The sequence below is a fragment of the Thunnus thynnus genome, chromosome 10 (assembly GCF_963924715.1).
Source record: "Thunnus thynnus chromosome 10, fThuThy2.1, whole genome shotgun sequence".
In the NCBI taxonomy this organism is placed as follows: Eukaryota; Metazoa; Chordata; class Actinopteri; order Scombriformes; family Scombridae; genus Thunnus; species Thunnus thynnus.
In genome coordinates, this window is record NC_089526.1 from 28,976,282 (window position 1) to 28,991,639 (window position 15,358).

The following is a 15,358-nucleotide window of genomic DNA, read 5'->3' on the forward strand; positions in this document are numbered from 1 at the left end:
TCAGCTCCTCTGGAGCTGAAAGAGATGACTGGCTGCACCCAGCCCAAGGCCTGGATTCCCCAAAGTGTATCACCACCAAGATCATATTAGCCCGATGACTTACAGTGAAAGTAAGAAAATCTTAACACTCAGATCATGATTTCCCCTGCCTTCCGAAGAGGCTTGGATAGTTAAGTTGCCAATGAATGCGGAACAGGGTTGCATAGATTGTCTATTGTAACATTATACTGTACTTTTAATTTGGAAAATTTGAATGCTTTCTGAAGAAACAATGCATCAAAAAAGAGAGTCTGATTCCAAATTGAAATATCCACAATGGAATGTGACAGAAAAAGAATTGGCTCACCGCTGAATATAACTGAAGTTACAGTTGCTGGAGGTATGTTAGTGGTAGTTAGGGTCACGGGGAATACACTAGTGGAATACACTATTTGACATCTATTCAGCGGTTGCTGGAGGTATAGAACCTACAGGGGACTGTGTGAGTAATGGTTCTTAAGCTGGACTCGCGATGAGAAATTGGAATGTAACTTGGAGGACCTGGATGGATAGAGTGAAATGATTAAATGGAATGGACTTGACTCAATCTGACTGTGTCTTAATATGTACTGACTTGCCTGAGCATTTACAGTATGTGGCTTTAAGGAAATAGACCAAAGTTGAACAGATAAAAAGAGATGGTCAAAAGAAGAAAGAAAAACAAAAGGAAGAGATGAGTAAGGGATCAGTCTGTGGTCAGCTTGTATTTAGCAAATCATCCTCTCCTCTCCCTTCCCTCCCCATGCTAGTGAGTGATGCTTAGGCAAAGGGAGGACTCGTACACTCATAGGATAAAAGTTGATAATCATGTTCCACCACTGGAACTCCTTTGATGTGAGCTGTTGTTGTTTCTCTGGGGCTCTCTGCCTGGACGCATCCCCTCTAGCAGCTGTGCACCGGGCAGCCAGGGTACAAGGGTACAAAATGGATTTATTGGGCATGCAGTGCTAAGATATCATAAGACTACAGTGCATATATATATGTATATGCCTCTCTCCTTGGTGCCAGCTGATGCAGGGCAAATTACAGAAAGTCAAAAAGGTATTCCATCGCACACCAGGTTACTGGGATAGACACTATTTATTGAGGAATTACATCAAAAAACAAAAGGAGCAAACTACATGTTTCGCGCGTTGCTTCATCATTCATCATCAGAGCGAATCTGATAAAGCAATGTGCGAAACACGTAGTTTGCCCATTTTGTTTTTTAATGTAATTCTTCAATAAATAGTGTCTATCCCAGTGTCCTGGTGTGCGATGGAGTACTTTTTGATTATTTATATATATACTGTACATATGGACACTATATTGCATTAAAATGTACTGAGGGAAGTCCTGTGGTTACATTCTCACAGATACTGATTCTGCCTATTGTCATGGCACAGGTAGTACTGGAGAAATTTGTTGTTATTGAACATAAACAGGATTTAATTAATATTAAGCCTTATAGCTATACCAACTAACAGGTTGCACCATATTCTGAGTGAGGACCAGGCTTTACTTGAACCCAGACAGGTTTGACTTGTTTACTGTGGTATTTCTAGTATCCTCTAGTGTTGCCACTGATGGCTCACGGCTCAGGGTTGCTATCAGTTACTTTAGGCTAAAATATAACAGGCAGAAACTAAGCTAAAATACTTCGGGGATGAGGGTTATCATCCATTGTCCATCATCAACAAAACTTTCTTGTTACTCTGCAGCATGCCGACTCTATTGTGATTTTGTTTCATTCCTTCTCTCTCTCTGTCCCTTCCCCCCTTGAAGTCTGAGCTGGACATGCACATATTACACAAGACTCACCTTGTTTGGCAACCAGGACAAATGACAACTATCTGACCTTGCCATTATACTGACACATAGTGAGTGATTTCTTTTTTTTACCAAACATTTACTCACAAGGTTAAATTAACATATTTAGTGAATAAAGCACTTACAACAGAAAAAGCAAAAACACTTCACAATAAAACACAAATTCTGTAAGAAAAAGGCTTACTCATTATTACTTATCATTAAAGAAAATAAATAAAAATTTTGTGGTGTCATTGGCCACAGACGCAGACCTGCAGCTATTTATGACACAGAGATAGACAGAGTGGAGCAGAGGAGAGGGACGGAGACAGCGATGTAACCTCGCTACAGCTCCACCCCTAGTCGCTGTGTGACGCTAGTACAAGTGAATTGAAGAGCAAGTCTGTTGTGTTAGGTCTGCCTACCTTCCCTGACGGATCAACCACTGGGTGATGGGAAACGCATCACCAGCTGCGCCGCTGATTTGAACGCATGGCGGGAAACTCGCCACAGCCACCTGGTTCATAATGATTATAATAATGCAAATGCAAGCGCTTTCATCAGCGGGCAATAGGCTCAATCACCATTGTGTTACCTCATACGGCGATAGATAGTGTCTTAACAGACATTTATTTAAATGAAAATCTTCAAGATTATAACTTTAAGGATTACTGCATTTCCTTATTAGAATAAACAGAACATATATATATATATCAATATCTTCAAACAAGCTCTTCAAATTGATGTTCAGGCATGCAAATGAGGAACTACAAGAGCAATAAAACTCAGTAACAAACTCTAACAAATTCATCTGAAACTTTTACTTGATTCTTGTTTTTAATACTACTTTCTACTTTACTTCTTAAGTTTGAAGAACTGAGTAGATAATGAGCTGAAACAAACCTTCAAACTGAGTGGGGCACATCAACACTTTCCATGAATCTCACTGAGTTTAGTCCATATTCAGAAATCACGTCACTCATAATCCAAAAGTTCCTTAATCAAGGTAAGGATTCTAGGGTTCACATGAAGGTGGGATTGTCTTCTCCGCTTTAGTGCCCCTCTCTGGGTTGATGGAATTAGGAGCAAAACAGACAACTGTATTAATATTAAAATAGCTTCATTAACAACAAAAAACTTCACATGAATCATCTTTTTATTCAAAGTATTATTTTAAAGCCACTTATAATAGTAAAAGCATAAAATGACAAGTTCCCAAACCCGCAAGTCACTGCAGCAACTACTTTAAATTTGTTTCGGTTCAATAAAGTGAAAATGTTGAATAAAGCCAATCCAAAAAGACATACCTCTGCAGAAATTCCAGGGTTGACACCAGCTCTGATGGGTAATGGATGTCGGAGCAATGATAGCTCCCAAACATCATGCACAGGGCAGTGCAAATGAAGGAGGGGATGTTGTCATTATCCACACTTAACATGAACCATTTTGAAGAATTTAAGGATCGTCCTTAAAAGAAAAAAAACAACAGCAACAAAAGAAATAATTTTTAAAAAATTAAAACAAGACTTGTGTTCCTGAAACATTTCACAAAACAATTTGAGCATATATGTTTTTAAATTTTCTAGGTCAGTTAAGTTGCTTATCATCAATACAGAGATCAGTGTAGGTGCAGGTTTAGGAGAGAGAAATGTAAGGCCTTTTACAGCCACTTCGACTAACCTTCAGAGTTTACAGTAACACAAAACATTGTGCAGCATGAATTTGTGTCCAAATAGACAGAAAAGAGAGAAAGAAAAGGAAGAAAGAATAGAGAAATACAAAAGGGAGAATGAAAGAAAGACCAAGAAAGAAAAAAAAAATGTTACAAAAAAAACTTACAACATAACAATGGTGGGAGTCAAGTAAACTTGGTCCATCTGTACTTCCCCTGCCAGGCATATGTCCTCCACATAACAGAACATCACGTCTTCCTTCTCATCAAAGAAGGACAGCAGAAGCAGCACCATCTCACATCTGACATCTTCAGAGCAACCACTCAGCTCTCCCCTCATCACTTTAAACTTTGTTACAGCCTGTAGAACTTTTTGTTCTTGTTCACAAAAACAGTATTCATTTAGTTCAGGAGCTGTTTCCCCTTCAGATCCACATTCTGTGTGAAAGTTTCTTTAAGCCCAATTCCGGGGAGTTCCCTCAAGTGGACTGCCATGCCAAGTTCGTAGAACCAAAACAGCCACTATTCCAGGAGTTATTTTATATTTTTCCTCTGGTTGGCTTTTAACACTGTGTGTAAAAAGTCAACTTCATCAGAAGTTTGACCTCCTCTGGATTTGCATCAATTTGCTGAAACGTCATCTTCACTTTTTTTTCTTTCTTCTCCTGCTGGCTCTCTGGGGTCTCTCCAAGGGACAAGAGTTTTAAATTCCAGTTAATGCACCCATTAGTGTCCTGGATTGCTGCTCTCCGTTCTGGACAGACTTCGTCTGTGTTAGACTCATCAGTGTGATGCTTTAGTTTTCTTATTTTTGGGGTCGTTGATCACTTCACATTCTCTATCCTATTTTGCAATTACTTGACTAGAGAGTGATACCCTGGCCCAATCACCTCTCCTTCTATTATGTCTTGCAGAGATTTTGGATAATTCCACCATCTTTTTGGCAACTTCAGTAAAGTTCCTTTTACTTATGCAAGAACTTTTCGCATCATCTCACAAACCACAATCTGGACCCCACAATCCGGACCATCTCCCTTCTCATTCGTGGACTTGGTTGTTTTCCTCTCTCCAATGACTGCATCAGTTCCTCTGGGAACTTATCACACAGTATCATGAAGGTATCCACCCAGTCTCTATCAGGACTTTGGCAGCTCTTGGAAGACATTTAGGGTGAACAGAAGTTCACCCCAACGTCTGTGTTTCAGCGGAATGACTTGGTGCCTGTTAACAATATATGATAGTAATGGATAAAAATCTACCAAGTCATTAATGTTAAGACATTGCATTCTTGTACTCTGTTTTGTCACTGAGTACAGATGTTAATCAGAATGATAGTCAGCTTTATGTATATCCATCACAAAATACACAGCTGCATCATTTTGAATTAAAATAATGAGAACTTCTCCAAACTCCATGGACTCATGGACTCTTTTTGAAACAAGGAAATGCCCTTTTATATGATGTACCTTTACACTGCATGTCTGTGGAAACACTAGTATTGTTTTCTGAAAAGCCAAACTTCTCATTGCATGTTTGATTGTGTCACTGTAAAGGTTGGGGTAAAACTGTCTTTGACTTGCAGTAGCTGACTTCATCCTGGCCCAGCTGAAAGATATGCCTGAAACATCTGATGTCTTTTGGATAAAGTTTGGCAGATGTTTTCAGTTTTTCAAATGCCCGGCACATCTCTTGAAGTAACTATGTTTACTTTCAAAACATATCATCCATAATCTGATCAAGGGGCCAATTTTCAAAATTTGTGCTGGATAGTGCTGCAAGAAATGGTGTTTTGGTTTTAGTGGACTGTGAAATCTTTTGCACACAAATCATATTAACAGTATCTTCAAACTAGAGAGTTAACTGCCACACATCATCCTCTGGATTTTTCACTTTGTCACCAATTAATACAGACAGCAACTAGGGGTGTCAGTTTCAGTTAAATTTGCTTTCAATAGACTGACACCCATTAACCGGCAACTAACCAGTAAATTTTTATGAAAGGTTGTGATGTAGCTTTCATAATGTAGCTTTTGAGAGCTGTCCAACAGTTGGTGGTCAGGGCTAGCTTGTCTGCCCTGGTTAGCTTGACTTTTAGTTCATCCTTCTTCTCCTCAAAGTGTTTCTCAATACGTTTAGTCACAGTAGCTCTCGATGGCGTTATGTATTTATGCTTAAGGTACTGAACTAGCTCTTTCAATCTCTTGCCCTCTACCACACTGACTGGCAGCATATCAGTCTCAATCATTTCAGCACACCAACTAGGTGATCCCCTTGGACCGAGGCCATTATAATTTTTTTTTCTCAATGAAATACTTCATGTATAGTGCAATATCATAGGATAAGACACCCTCAGATATGTCAACAAGGTGGGAGACCAAGCTGGCAAACATGAATAGATGTCATGGCATTGAAAACAGAGTTTACCTTTATGCCTTTGATGTCTTGACTGTCTTAAGCTTGTAGATCACCAACAGCATAATCTTTCAATCAGCATAATCAGCATAATCTTTTTAAAACTTTCAGGGGTGCGCAGTGGACCACATACATTTGCATCATCATTCTGAAACTCACTGTACCTGCAAAAGTACTGAGAACCACTAAAGTTTTCAGTAAAGCCACCAATGCCATGTGAACCCAAAGTATCACCAGCAATACAATACAGAGCCCCTTTGACTGTTTCACAACCTATAGTTATTCCATTTTCCTCTGAATCTTTTAAATCCACTAACATCTCTGAGAAAGCCTTAACACTTCCAAATTGTTTTAGGTCACTCTCTCCACAGAATAAGACAAGGGACATGTGATCAGTATTGGACCGCACATGAGCAGGTACATGTGCCACAGAAAAATAGACTGCAGCAACTTTGTGTTTTTTCTTAGCAGAACAGAGGGGATTGACAATTTCAAAATCATCCTGATACAGAATTAACTTCATTAAAGTTTTGTCCATCACTAATGTCACCAAAATCATCTGAGTCTGTTTCACATGACTGATGTGACACTGACTTCTTCTGTAGTTTTGATTCTAATAAGCTATTTATTGTTTGTATCATAGGTATGTAGTAAGCAAACCTTTGTGTCATATTTTCATCATTTCCTAACATTACTTTTTTAGGCTCTATGTATTTGAACATTTTTTGAACAGATTTTAGCAATAGCAACATGTTAGACATGTCATCTCATAAGTGAACATAGTTTACTTCAAGTGTAATCCTCTCCCAACTCATGCACATGTTGCATCTCTTTGACAATCGTCTATATTGTTGAAGCTGGAAGAAGGAGCTGCCCCTGCAATTTTAGGTAGAATAAACACACATTTCTAAGAAAGGTCTCATTGAAATTCTGTGGCAATTCAATGCTTTCATTTGTTGTTACATCATTTGATGCTCTGGGAAGCATCTTCACATGCAGTGACAGCAGAGGACTATGAAATAGTTTCCCTGTACATGTTTTGTGCTATCCAGCGAACATGCTCTATGTTTCCTGGACATATGAGCAGTAAATGATGATTTCACAGTGAACATATTTTTACAACTAGTTACTGGACATGCCACAGGTCACCTGTCCACTATATGCTCTTTTAAGTGGGATATAAGTTCTTTCACTGTGTGAAATTGGCGCTCACACCGTGAAATGGCTCATTTAAAATCTGTAACAATGGCTCTAGCAGTAACAGAGGGTGCAGGCACATTGTGAACCCAATAGAAATGAGCTTCAGATATAAAAATAAAAATAAAGAGCAGATAAAGAACAGATGAACAGTTAATTATCCATTTGGAAGACAAAGATAAAATTTTTCCAATTCCATCACCAGTCACCTTATGTGTAAATACCTTCAAATTAAAATTGAAACTTGAAAATCCACACATTAGAAAATAATAATGATTTTTCTTTCAATTCCTGTGTGTTGTGACAGCAGGCAAAATAACTTTTTTGTCAATGTCCTAATATGTATGGACAAATCTGTCGTTCATCTGTCCACAATATTAACAATATACTCCATGTTCACCTGCACTAAGCTCCAGTATACCAAGCACATTTTATTTTATACTGTGAACATGAATAGGAAAGTGCAGGTTTTAAGGAACATTTCAATGTAAAATTTTAAAATCCCTCGGCTGTTAGCTACACTTACTCATGAGTTCTTTTATCAGGGAGGCTGTAAAAATAGTTCACATATAATGCAATTTTCTTTTTACAGTGACCTACTACTATTGTAATTTTACTACTAGCCTACTGTTACATTGTTAAATATAGGCCCACTCAATTCTAAACAGACACATCACCTGTTTTTATTTAAACCCTTCATATTAACATAGTTTTATTGTATTTGTACATATTCTTATCTTATCTCTTACATGAATTTGTAAAATGTAATACGGTTTCTTTCTGTATAAAATTAATCTACCTGACAAAAAAAACATTTCATCACAATCATGTTTTAATTTTAACTGTATTGTATTGCTTTTTGTGTTATTTTTACTTAAACTACAGTAATCTGTAAATTCTACAAAGAAATATGATTTTTAACATATTCTTACTTCAAAATTAACAGTTGTGTTTGGTTCAGTATTTTACAAAATATTATTGCTTCATTGTTTTTTTTTTTTTACACTTGTCATGATTTTACAGCATTTCACTGTTAATTTCACAGACATTTTTTTTTTTTTTTACAGTGTTTTGATTTAATTTAGGTTACATCCTGTACATATGTACAGACATATATACATTCATATCTTATATACAGCCATTTTCTTTTAGACACACACCTACACAGAGTGAATGCACACTGACACACACACATTAGTGCAGTAGTGTAAGATGCAGGTGCCTCATAGCACCAGTGACCAGTGTTATTGTAATGGGCAACTCCCTGCAAAGCTGAGATGGTGTGTGTAGACATAACAGCAAAGATGAAAGCTGGTTGAAGAGAGATGGTATAAACTTGTAGAGCATGGCAATAGTTAAAAGGGAGGTATGGTGTTGCCGTACTTCATGTTTTATCCTTTAGCCATACAAGCCATTATCCTTGAGGGGAAATGGTACCCGGAGCATAGCAACGGCCCAGATGGATGGCCCTGTATCAGAATGCCAGCCTGCTCACTTACAATTTATTATTCTAGCGATGGGACTTAGTGGTTTAGCTGCTCGGATGAAGACAAATACGGGTCTATGATTTTGACCCTTTCTGTTTGAAAAATGAGGGCAAATAGCCCCTTCAGCTTGTTCTTTAGATCACTCCCATTCTCTTTCTGTCTTTTTTTACCTTCTCTCTCTCTCTCTCTCTCTCTCTCTCTCTCTCTCTCTCTCTCTCTCTCTCTCTCTCTCTCTCTCTCTCTCTCTCTCTCTCTCTCTCTCTCTCTCTAGTTCCCCATGCCTCAGGCAGTTGTGTTCATTAACCCTGGGAGTAATTATTTTTGTTTTAGTCTCATATTGCTGACATTTCAACTCAAGGGCTCCTCAGTCAGGATTAACCCAAACCGCAAGAAATCACACTTCACAGCCTTTTCTTACAGCAGCGCTTGTTGCCTCCAATTTCAGTCAAATTAAAGGTTTATTTTATTTAGCCGTTTTTTTCACTCAGGCCCTGTACTGTGAGAAAACAAACCAGACTGCTTGCCTTTGATTTGCTGGTTGCTAGTGGCTTTCTCAGTATCCCCTACTCTCTCTCTCTCAGTAGGCACAAAGCAGTCCTCTGTGCAGGCACTGGTACTAAAAATCAAGATCACACTGGTGGTATGATGGTATGAGGGAAAATTCTCTTTGCTTCCTGGGCAGCATAGGCACAACAGCATTGAATTCACTTGCAGGTTGATGCGTCTGATAAGTGTTGCCTTAATACAAGCATCTGTTTTAAGTGCTTTCACCTTTTCCTAAGCAGACTCAATGTTAAGTTTTTTTGGATTTTGTCTATGAAATGATACTATAAAGTGAGAAGGCCTATAGTGTTGTAATTAGCTTGAAATTATATTAGTGTAGTTGTACAGCAGATTTAAAATAACAATCTAGTGTATACATACTTGGCCTTGTTAAAGCTGTGGTTCCCTGTCTTTGCCTTGGGGGCCTTAAGGTCCACAGAAACGTTCAACTCCTCTTCCTGCCCAGGGGCACTTACTCTCAACACAGTAGTAATAAACTCTCATGACTCTGAGTAGGGGAGGTTGTGGGGGGGGGTGTGTCAGTCTGTTTCTACAAGCGTGTATATGTGTGCATCAGCAGCAGTAGTCATAGACCAAGCAGTAGTTGTAAAATCTCATCACTTTGAGTGGTCCTCCGGGGGTCCTGGACTCCTCTCGCTGTGTGTGGTTTGACCTGCCGTGGCCCTCCAGCCCCCCACATGCCCACTTAGATAAACAGGCAGTAAACACAGGCAGTTCTAGCACCACTCTCCTCCCCTCACAGCATATACAAGCCCTGCAGATGAAAGGACTAGTTCCCGACACTAATAGCCACTAGAGATTAGCTTCCACCAACCTCTGGCTCATAATTAAAAGTTTAGCCAACGTGTTCATAAGGCTTCTAATAATAGTAGAATACCCATCTTAGATCACCTCAGTCTCTTGGACGCACTGCCTTCCCTTGAACTTGAAATGTAAACTGGGCACACATCAGCCCTCCTACCCCTGATACTACTGCCATCGACAATTGCTTAAAAAAACAACAAATGTGCACCTAGTCAGCTTGTATAAACAAGGGTTAATAAGTCGCCGCGTCTGCTGAAAGTTGCTATGTGAATACAATCCACAGCCATGACACCGTGATAAATGTAGGCCTTGGTTACATGGGCGGCTCAAGTTGAGGGGAACGTTTTTATTTGCTTATCAGGCTCTCACGCATATCTGAAAATGAGCATATAATTGATGTGTGGAACGGGGCTTGCCATATGAAGTTGTTAGTGATAATTATGAGTCAGGAGGCTTGTGCAATAACATGGTTTCTGATATCACAAGCTATTATCTTGGCAGGTTATGGTCTGAAGAGTAAATTTGTGGTGTGATTTTAACAAATAGGGTCTTGGTTTACATTATTCCGCTGCTTGGAGGTTTATGTAATGTTACTATATGTCTTATTGACCAACTCTGGTTCAGACATGGATATTTCTAGCTGTAGCTGTTGTTGGCAGTATCAGAATCTTGGTAAGCGATACTCTAGGTCACAACAGTTTTCCTCCAACATGTCTCTTACTCCTCCATTATATTCCTAAAAATGGCGTGGGCCACTAATTCTCAACGTGGGGGAAAAAACGTATGTTCCATTGTGAATTTCATGAGTCTAGACAGAAAACATTTTAATCAAATTTAAGATTTCCACGGAGACAGTCGCTTTGGTCTTTTTTGGATCACCTCGGGATTTGTCCCATTTCCATGGCCAAATATGTCATCTCCCCTTTTTACATCAGTCGGCAGACGACTGAAAGGAAAGGAGATGGATTGTCAGCGAGCTGGCCTTTGCGGCTCTCACCGTCTATGCATTACATGTATATGGAACGGTGCAGCGGTGTTATGAGATGAACAACAGTCTACAGAACAAGTCCAGTGTTATCCTGTTCTTCATTCTGCCTGACAGCTGTACATGTGTATTATGTGCATCAGTATAATGTGTGCTCGTCTTCATATGAACAGTATCATGAGAGTATGTGTGCTTTCAAACCCAATTAGGTTGTTTTTTAGGAATTTGATTTGAGAGAGGGGTAATTGAACCAAGAGGGGGGTTTGTCCCACTAGATGTAGACTGTGTCCTGATGATAACTCTTAGATTAGAGGTTGAAGGATAAGTGCAGCCTTTTTGGCAGCAGCTGCTGCTGCTTTTCTACCTTCAAAGACTTGTCCTTCCTCCCTCCTTCTCTTCTGCTCTTCCTCCCATTCCCCATATATTTCTCCTGCTTGCCCTCCCTCTCTCCTTTCTCTCAACTGACCTCTGTCCTCCCATCATTTCCTTTTCTTGTCCCTTCCCCTCCCACGTGTTCTTTGTCCCTATCATCCCCACATCTCCCTCTCCTCCCTATCTGTCCTGTTGGTCTGCAATAAGCCAGTCTGGGGAGCATTTCAAGTGTGTTTAGAGTAGCTGACTCATCACTGTTATTGTGCCACGGTTTGTAAATGTATGGCAGCTGATAGTAGTTTGGACGTCCTGTGTTGCAGGTGGCCCAAGCTTTTGTGTGTGCACAGTACATGTCTGTCTGTATGTGTGATGTCTGACTGTATTAAATACAGCTCTGATGGGTGTAAACACTTCCCACTTATCATCAGTGTGTGTGCAGACAGGAGGGACATCCTCCAAAAACAAGACACACACTCAGCCTTTACTCTGCTGTCAGTGAGGAGTGTTCAAACCATGGCTTCATTCAACAGTGACTAATAAAAGGCCAAAGATGCAAAGGAGCTCTTCTTCTGAAGTTTCACAACCCCCCCTTCCCCCCCCGCCATGCCCCCTCCTACACACACACACACACACACACACACACACACACACACACACACACATAACTGCATGTCCTTGGAGAGCTATCATCCCTCTCGTTATCTAGACTTATGGAATTCGTAACTTAAAGTTTTTATGCAAAAGTCAGGGTTTTGGGGTTAATGAACACACCAGTAAGAAAGCATGAATCTCTGGCTGTCTGTGCTGATGTACTATTCCACTAAAAAAAGGACCACTATATCAGTTTAGCCCTGACCTTACTGTAACACAAAACCTTTACGAATCTAAAACAACCATAAATTTTCTTCCTCCTCGGTTTTCTATAATATCTTGAAACATTTTTCTCGCTCTGTTGACTTCTAATTGTTCAGTTATAATCATCCTATTTCTGTTTGAGCTCATCCCTCGTAGCACTGACACCGCAGTGACCCCCTTCCTGTATAAGGACAACCAGCCAATCAGAGCTAGCGTTTCATCATACTGTACACGCCTTCCATCCTTCTATCCCTCCGTCCCTGCATCACAGCTAAAATAGCTCATCCTGAAACCATTAGACCAAATTGCTAAATGGTTCAAATGTGCAACCACTTAAGGCTATGTCTTTAAGAAGAGTAATCTTCAATCTACTGTGGCAAGCAAGAAGAGGATGAGGTGGATAGCGGGAGCAGCAACTGAGACGGACCCACAGAGACTGAAACTGAGAAAAAGAGGGAGAGACAGAAGGAGGAAGGGTTAAGAGATATTAGCTATTTCATATAAACAGCCCTCCGCTCCCCCCATGATACTCTGTCTTTCTCTGTTTCCAACTCATGTATTTATTATTCTGCTGTCAGTTTGGAGAGCAAGTGTAAAATCACATTCATGGGAATGTGAGAGGCTGACACTGTGATAGTTATTGAGGTTAAAAGAAAGTGAAAACACACATGATCAGACTTATTTTCTGTTGCACAAACATGCAAAACATACATAGAAAATGCTGTTTCTGTAGATGGAAGTGTATGACCTGGACTTAAATAATGATTTCAAATAAGGACTCATATATTTTGGATAAGTTATAGATTACAGTTGCTAATTTTATCATCTGAACACATACTGTTAACAGACACAGACAGTGATAGCCAGGCACCTGTGGAGTTAAAACAGTTATACCCTCAGAAAGACTAACTGCTCTAGCAAAATGAAACACTGAACCACTGGCAAACATGCTGCGATGTGTTTTGTTGAAACCATAATCATTTCCTTGAATTGAATTTATTTCAGTGCACCCTCACTTGTTAAGAAATACTGATTCCCTCTTTGGATTCTGAAGTTTTTTTTTTTTTACTAGAATTCTTCTCAACACTTGGTGTTGTGTAGGTTTTTCCCAGGAAGAAATCCCCTGGTGTGCAGAAAATTATGTTTTTTTCCCCATTTCTGGCAGCAGCAACAACATTTTCTTTGGAATAAATGTAAGAACTCAGGAGCTGACATGAGCAGCAACTAACTGAACATCCAATGCTGGCTATGTTATTTTATTGATCTCCGAGGAGCAGAGTGCAAAAATGCCTCATCAGTGACCGCTTATCACCTAAGATGTTGCCAGAATTGGAAGAGTATTTAAAATGAACTTGACTTCACTCATGAACAAAACAGACAAATTGCCTGTCAGAGAAACTCTGACCAGTCGACTGGATGACAGCCAGACCGGTAGACAGATAGATACAGCGCACAGACAGACAGACCAAAGGAGAGGATCCATTGCATATTGCCGTGCAAACATCAGATTCCTCAGTGCAGCATTCCCAGCTTCCTGAGTGACCTCAAATCTCAGCCAGAGGACTTTGATCTGTCACTGAGATCATTACTAAGTCTACTGAACTGACAAAAGGCCAAGCTGAAAGACTGAGGGAACAGAGTTTCTGCAGAGAGGTGGAAAGACTCTTGAAGGTAATTGAAGACAGGATCTCGTCCTCGGTTGTCCTGCATGGTCTACTGAAAGCTGAGGGCTGTGAGGAGAGCTGAAGATGGGATTGGGCATCCATCAGCTGGATGTTTATTGTAAAAGACAGGTGGATCATGAAGCTGGTCAGTTGCTGGATGGAGACATATAGTAGAGGAGGACAATAGGAGAGGTAACTACAGATGTCATAGATTATTTAAAAAAGAATAGGTGAGAAAACACAATCAAAAAGGGATATAAATAAATCCAATGAAAGGCAGGAAGTGTAAGAAAGAGAAATGGAAGAGAGAAAGGAAGCCACATCAGCCTTGTTCAAACATCATGTAAAAAATGTTTAAATTAAGGAGTACCTGAGCTCAGTCTAATTATCTGGCCTGTCCTGCCAAGTAGTGCTGACAACATGCCCTGAGCAGCAGTGATGTAGAGTGGTACATCACAGCTGGGTGTGGTCACAACTACAACAAATATGACCTGACTTTGTCGTTGGGTGTGTCATGGATTCAAGACAGTCATACATTTCCCCCCTAGAGACCGGTGCAATTATGCAAAACGTGAATTTACTCTTTAAATGTTTTTTCATCAGCTGGATTTAACCAAATACAGTGTTAAGGTGAAGAAAAATGAAGAGGCCAAGTGCTCGTTCAGTTTCACATGCACTAAGTTCAGGAAACCTTGAGGTGCTCTTGAAGATTAAAAAAACTGATAGTAGAAAAGAAATTTCAGGCACACTTAGGCAGAGCAAGATGAGGAGTTATATTAGAAGCCTTTATTTAGTTGAGCACACTGGTGAAAAAGCCAACCGGTTTTCATGCCACAGGGTCTTTATCAGGGGGGAAACTTCTGAAGCTTCTGAAACAAACACATCAAAAACAGTTGGTGTCAAGTTTTGTCTAGCGTAATATTCTAGCTGTATTTCATGGTGATAGGAGGGCAATGCATTTCGAACTCAGTGTTCTTCCTTAGCCAGGATGCTTGAGGTTTCCTGCCCATCTGCATGTCACAGTATGTTGCATGTTTATTTTCTCACTTTGATTTGTGTGCGTCTAAAGCTTCACTAAACAATTACATTTTTTTCGTACAAACAGCTTCCAGTCTTCTTCAAGTTGTTACTATTTGCATGAAGAAAGACCAACATCATTATTCATTTGGCAAAGTATTTCCTCTGGTGTTTATTGCATAACTCCTTCATGGACATTTGTTGACTCAAGAGTATAAGAACCACTATTGCAATTTCAAGGAAACTTCAGATTTTGCCATTTGTATTAAGCTTTTCAATTTGTTACATTGTAATTCATATAAAAATATTTGGAAGGAGCCCCAGCTAATGACAGACATTAAATTGCTTGACTCCCCCTCTCCTTATGACAAACTGAGAGAACTCAGCTTGAACTGTAGTGAAAGCCCATGAGCCAGCTGAATGATAGCAGCGATAAGGAGTTTTCAAGGTAACTATGCAAAACTCAAACTGTGTGGGAAAGCTGCAGCAGAAGCAGAAGTCT

At 39.8% G+C, this 15,358-nt stretch overlaps 1 protein-coding gene across 5 annotated transcripts in view; it reads left to right on the plus strand.

The window, feature by feature from the left end:
- Window positions 1-15,358, plus strand: part of LOC137191923 (intermembrane lipid transfer protein VPS13B-like) — a 343,015-nt gene that overhangs the window by 123,434 nt on the left and 204,223 nt on the right. Inside the window, exon 20 of one of the 5 annotated variants that reach the window (XM_067602418.1) lies at window positions 4,414-5,422. The exons of the other annotated variants lie outside the window; for them this stretch is intronic. Within the exon in view, the coding sequence (XP_067458519.1) occupies window positions 4,414-4,574 (161 nt within the window). The 3' untranslated portion in view covers window positions 4,575-5,422. Of the gene's footprint in view, window positions 1-4,413; window positions 5,423-15,358 lie in introns of those variants that run through there. 5 annotated transcript variants of the gene reach the window in all.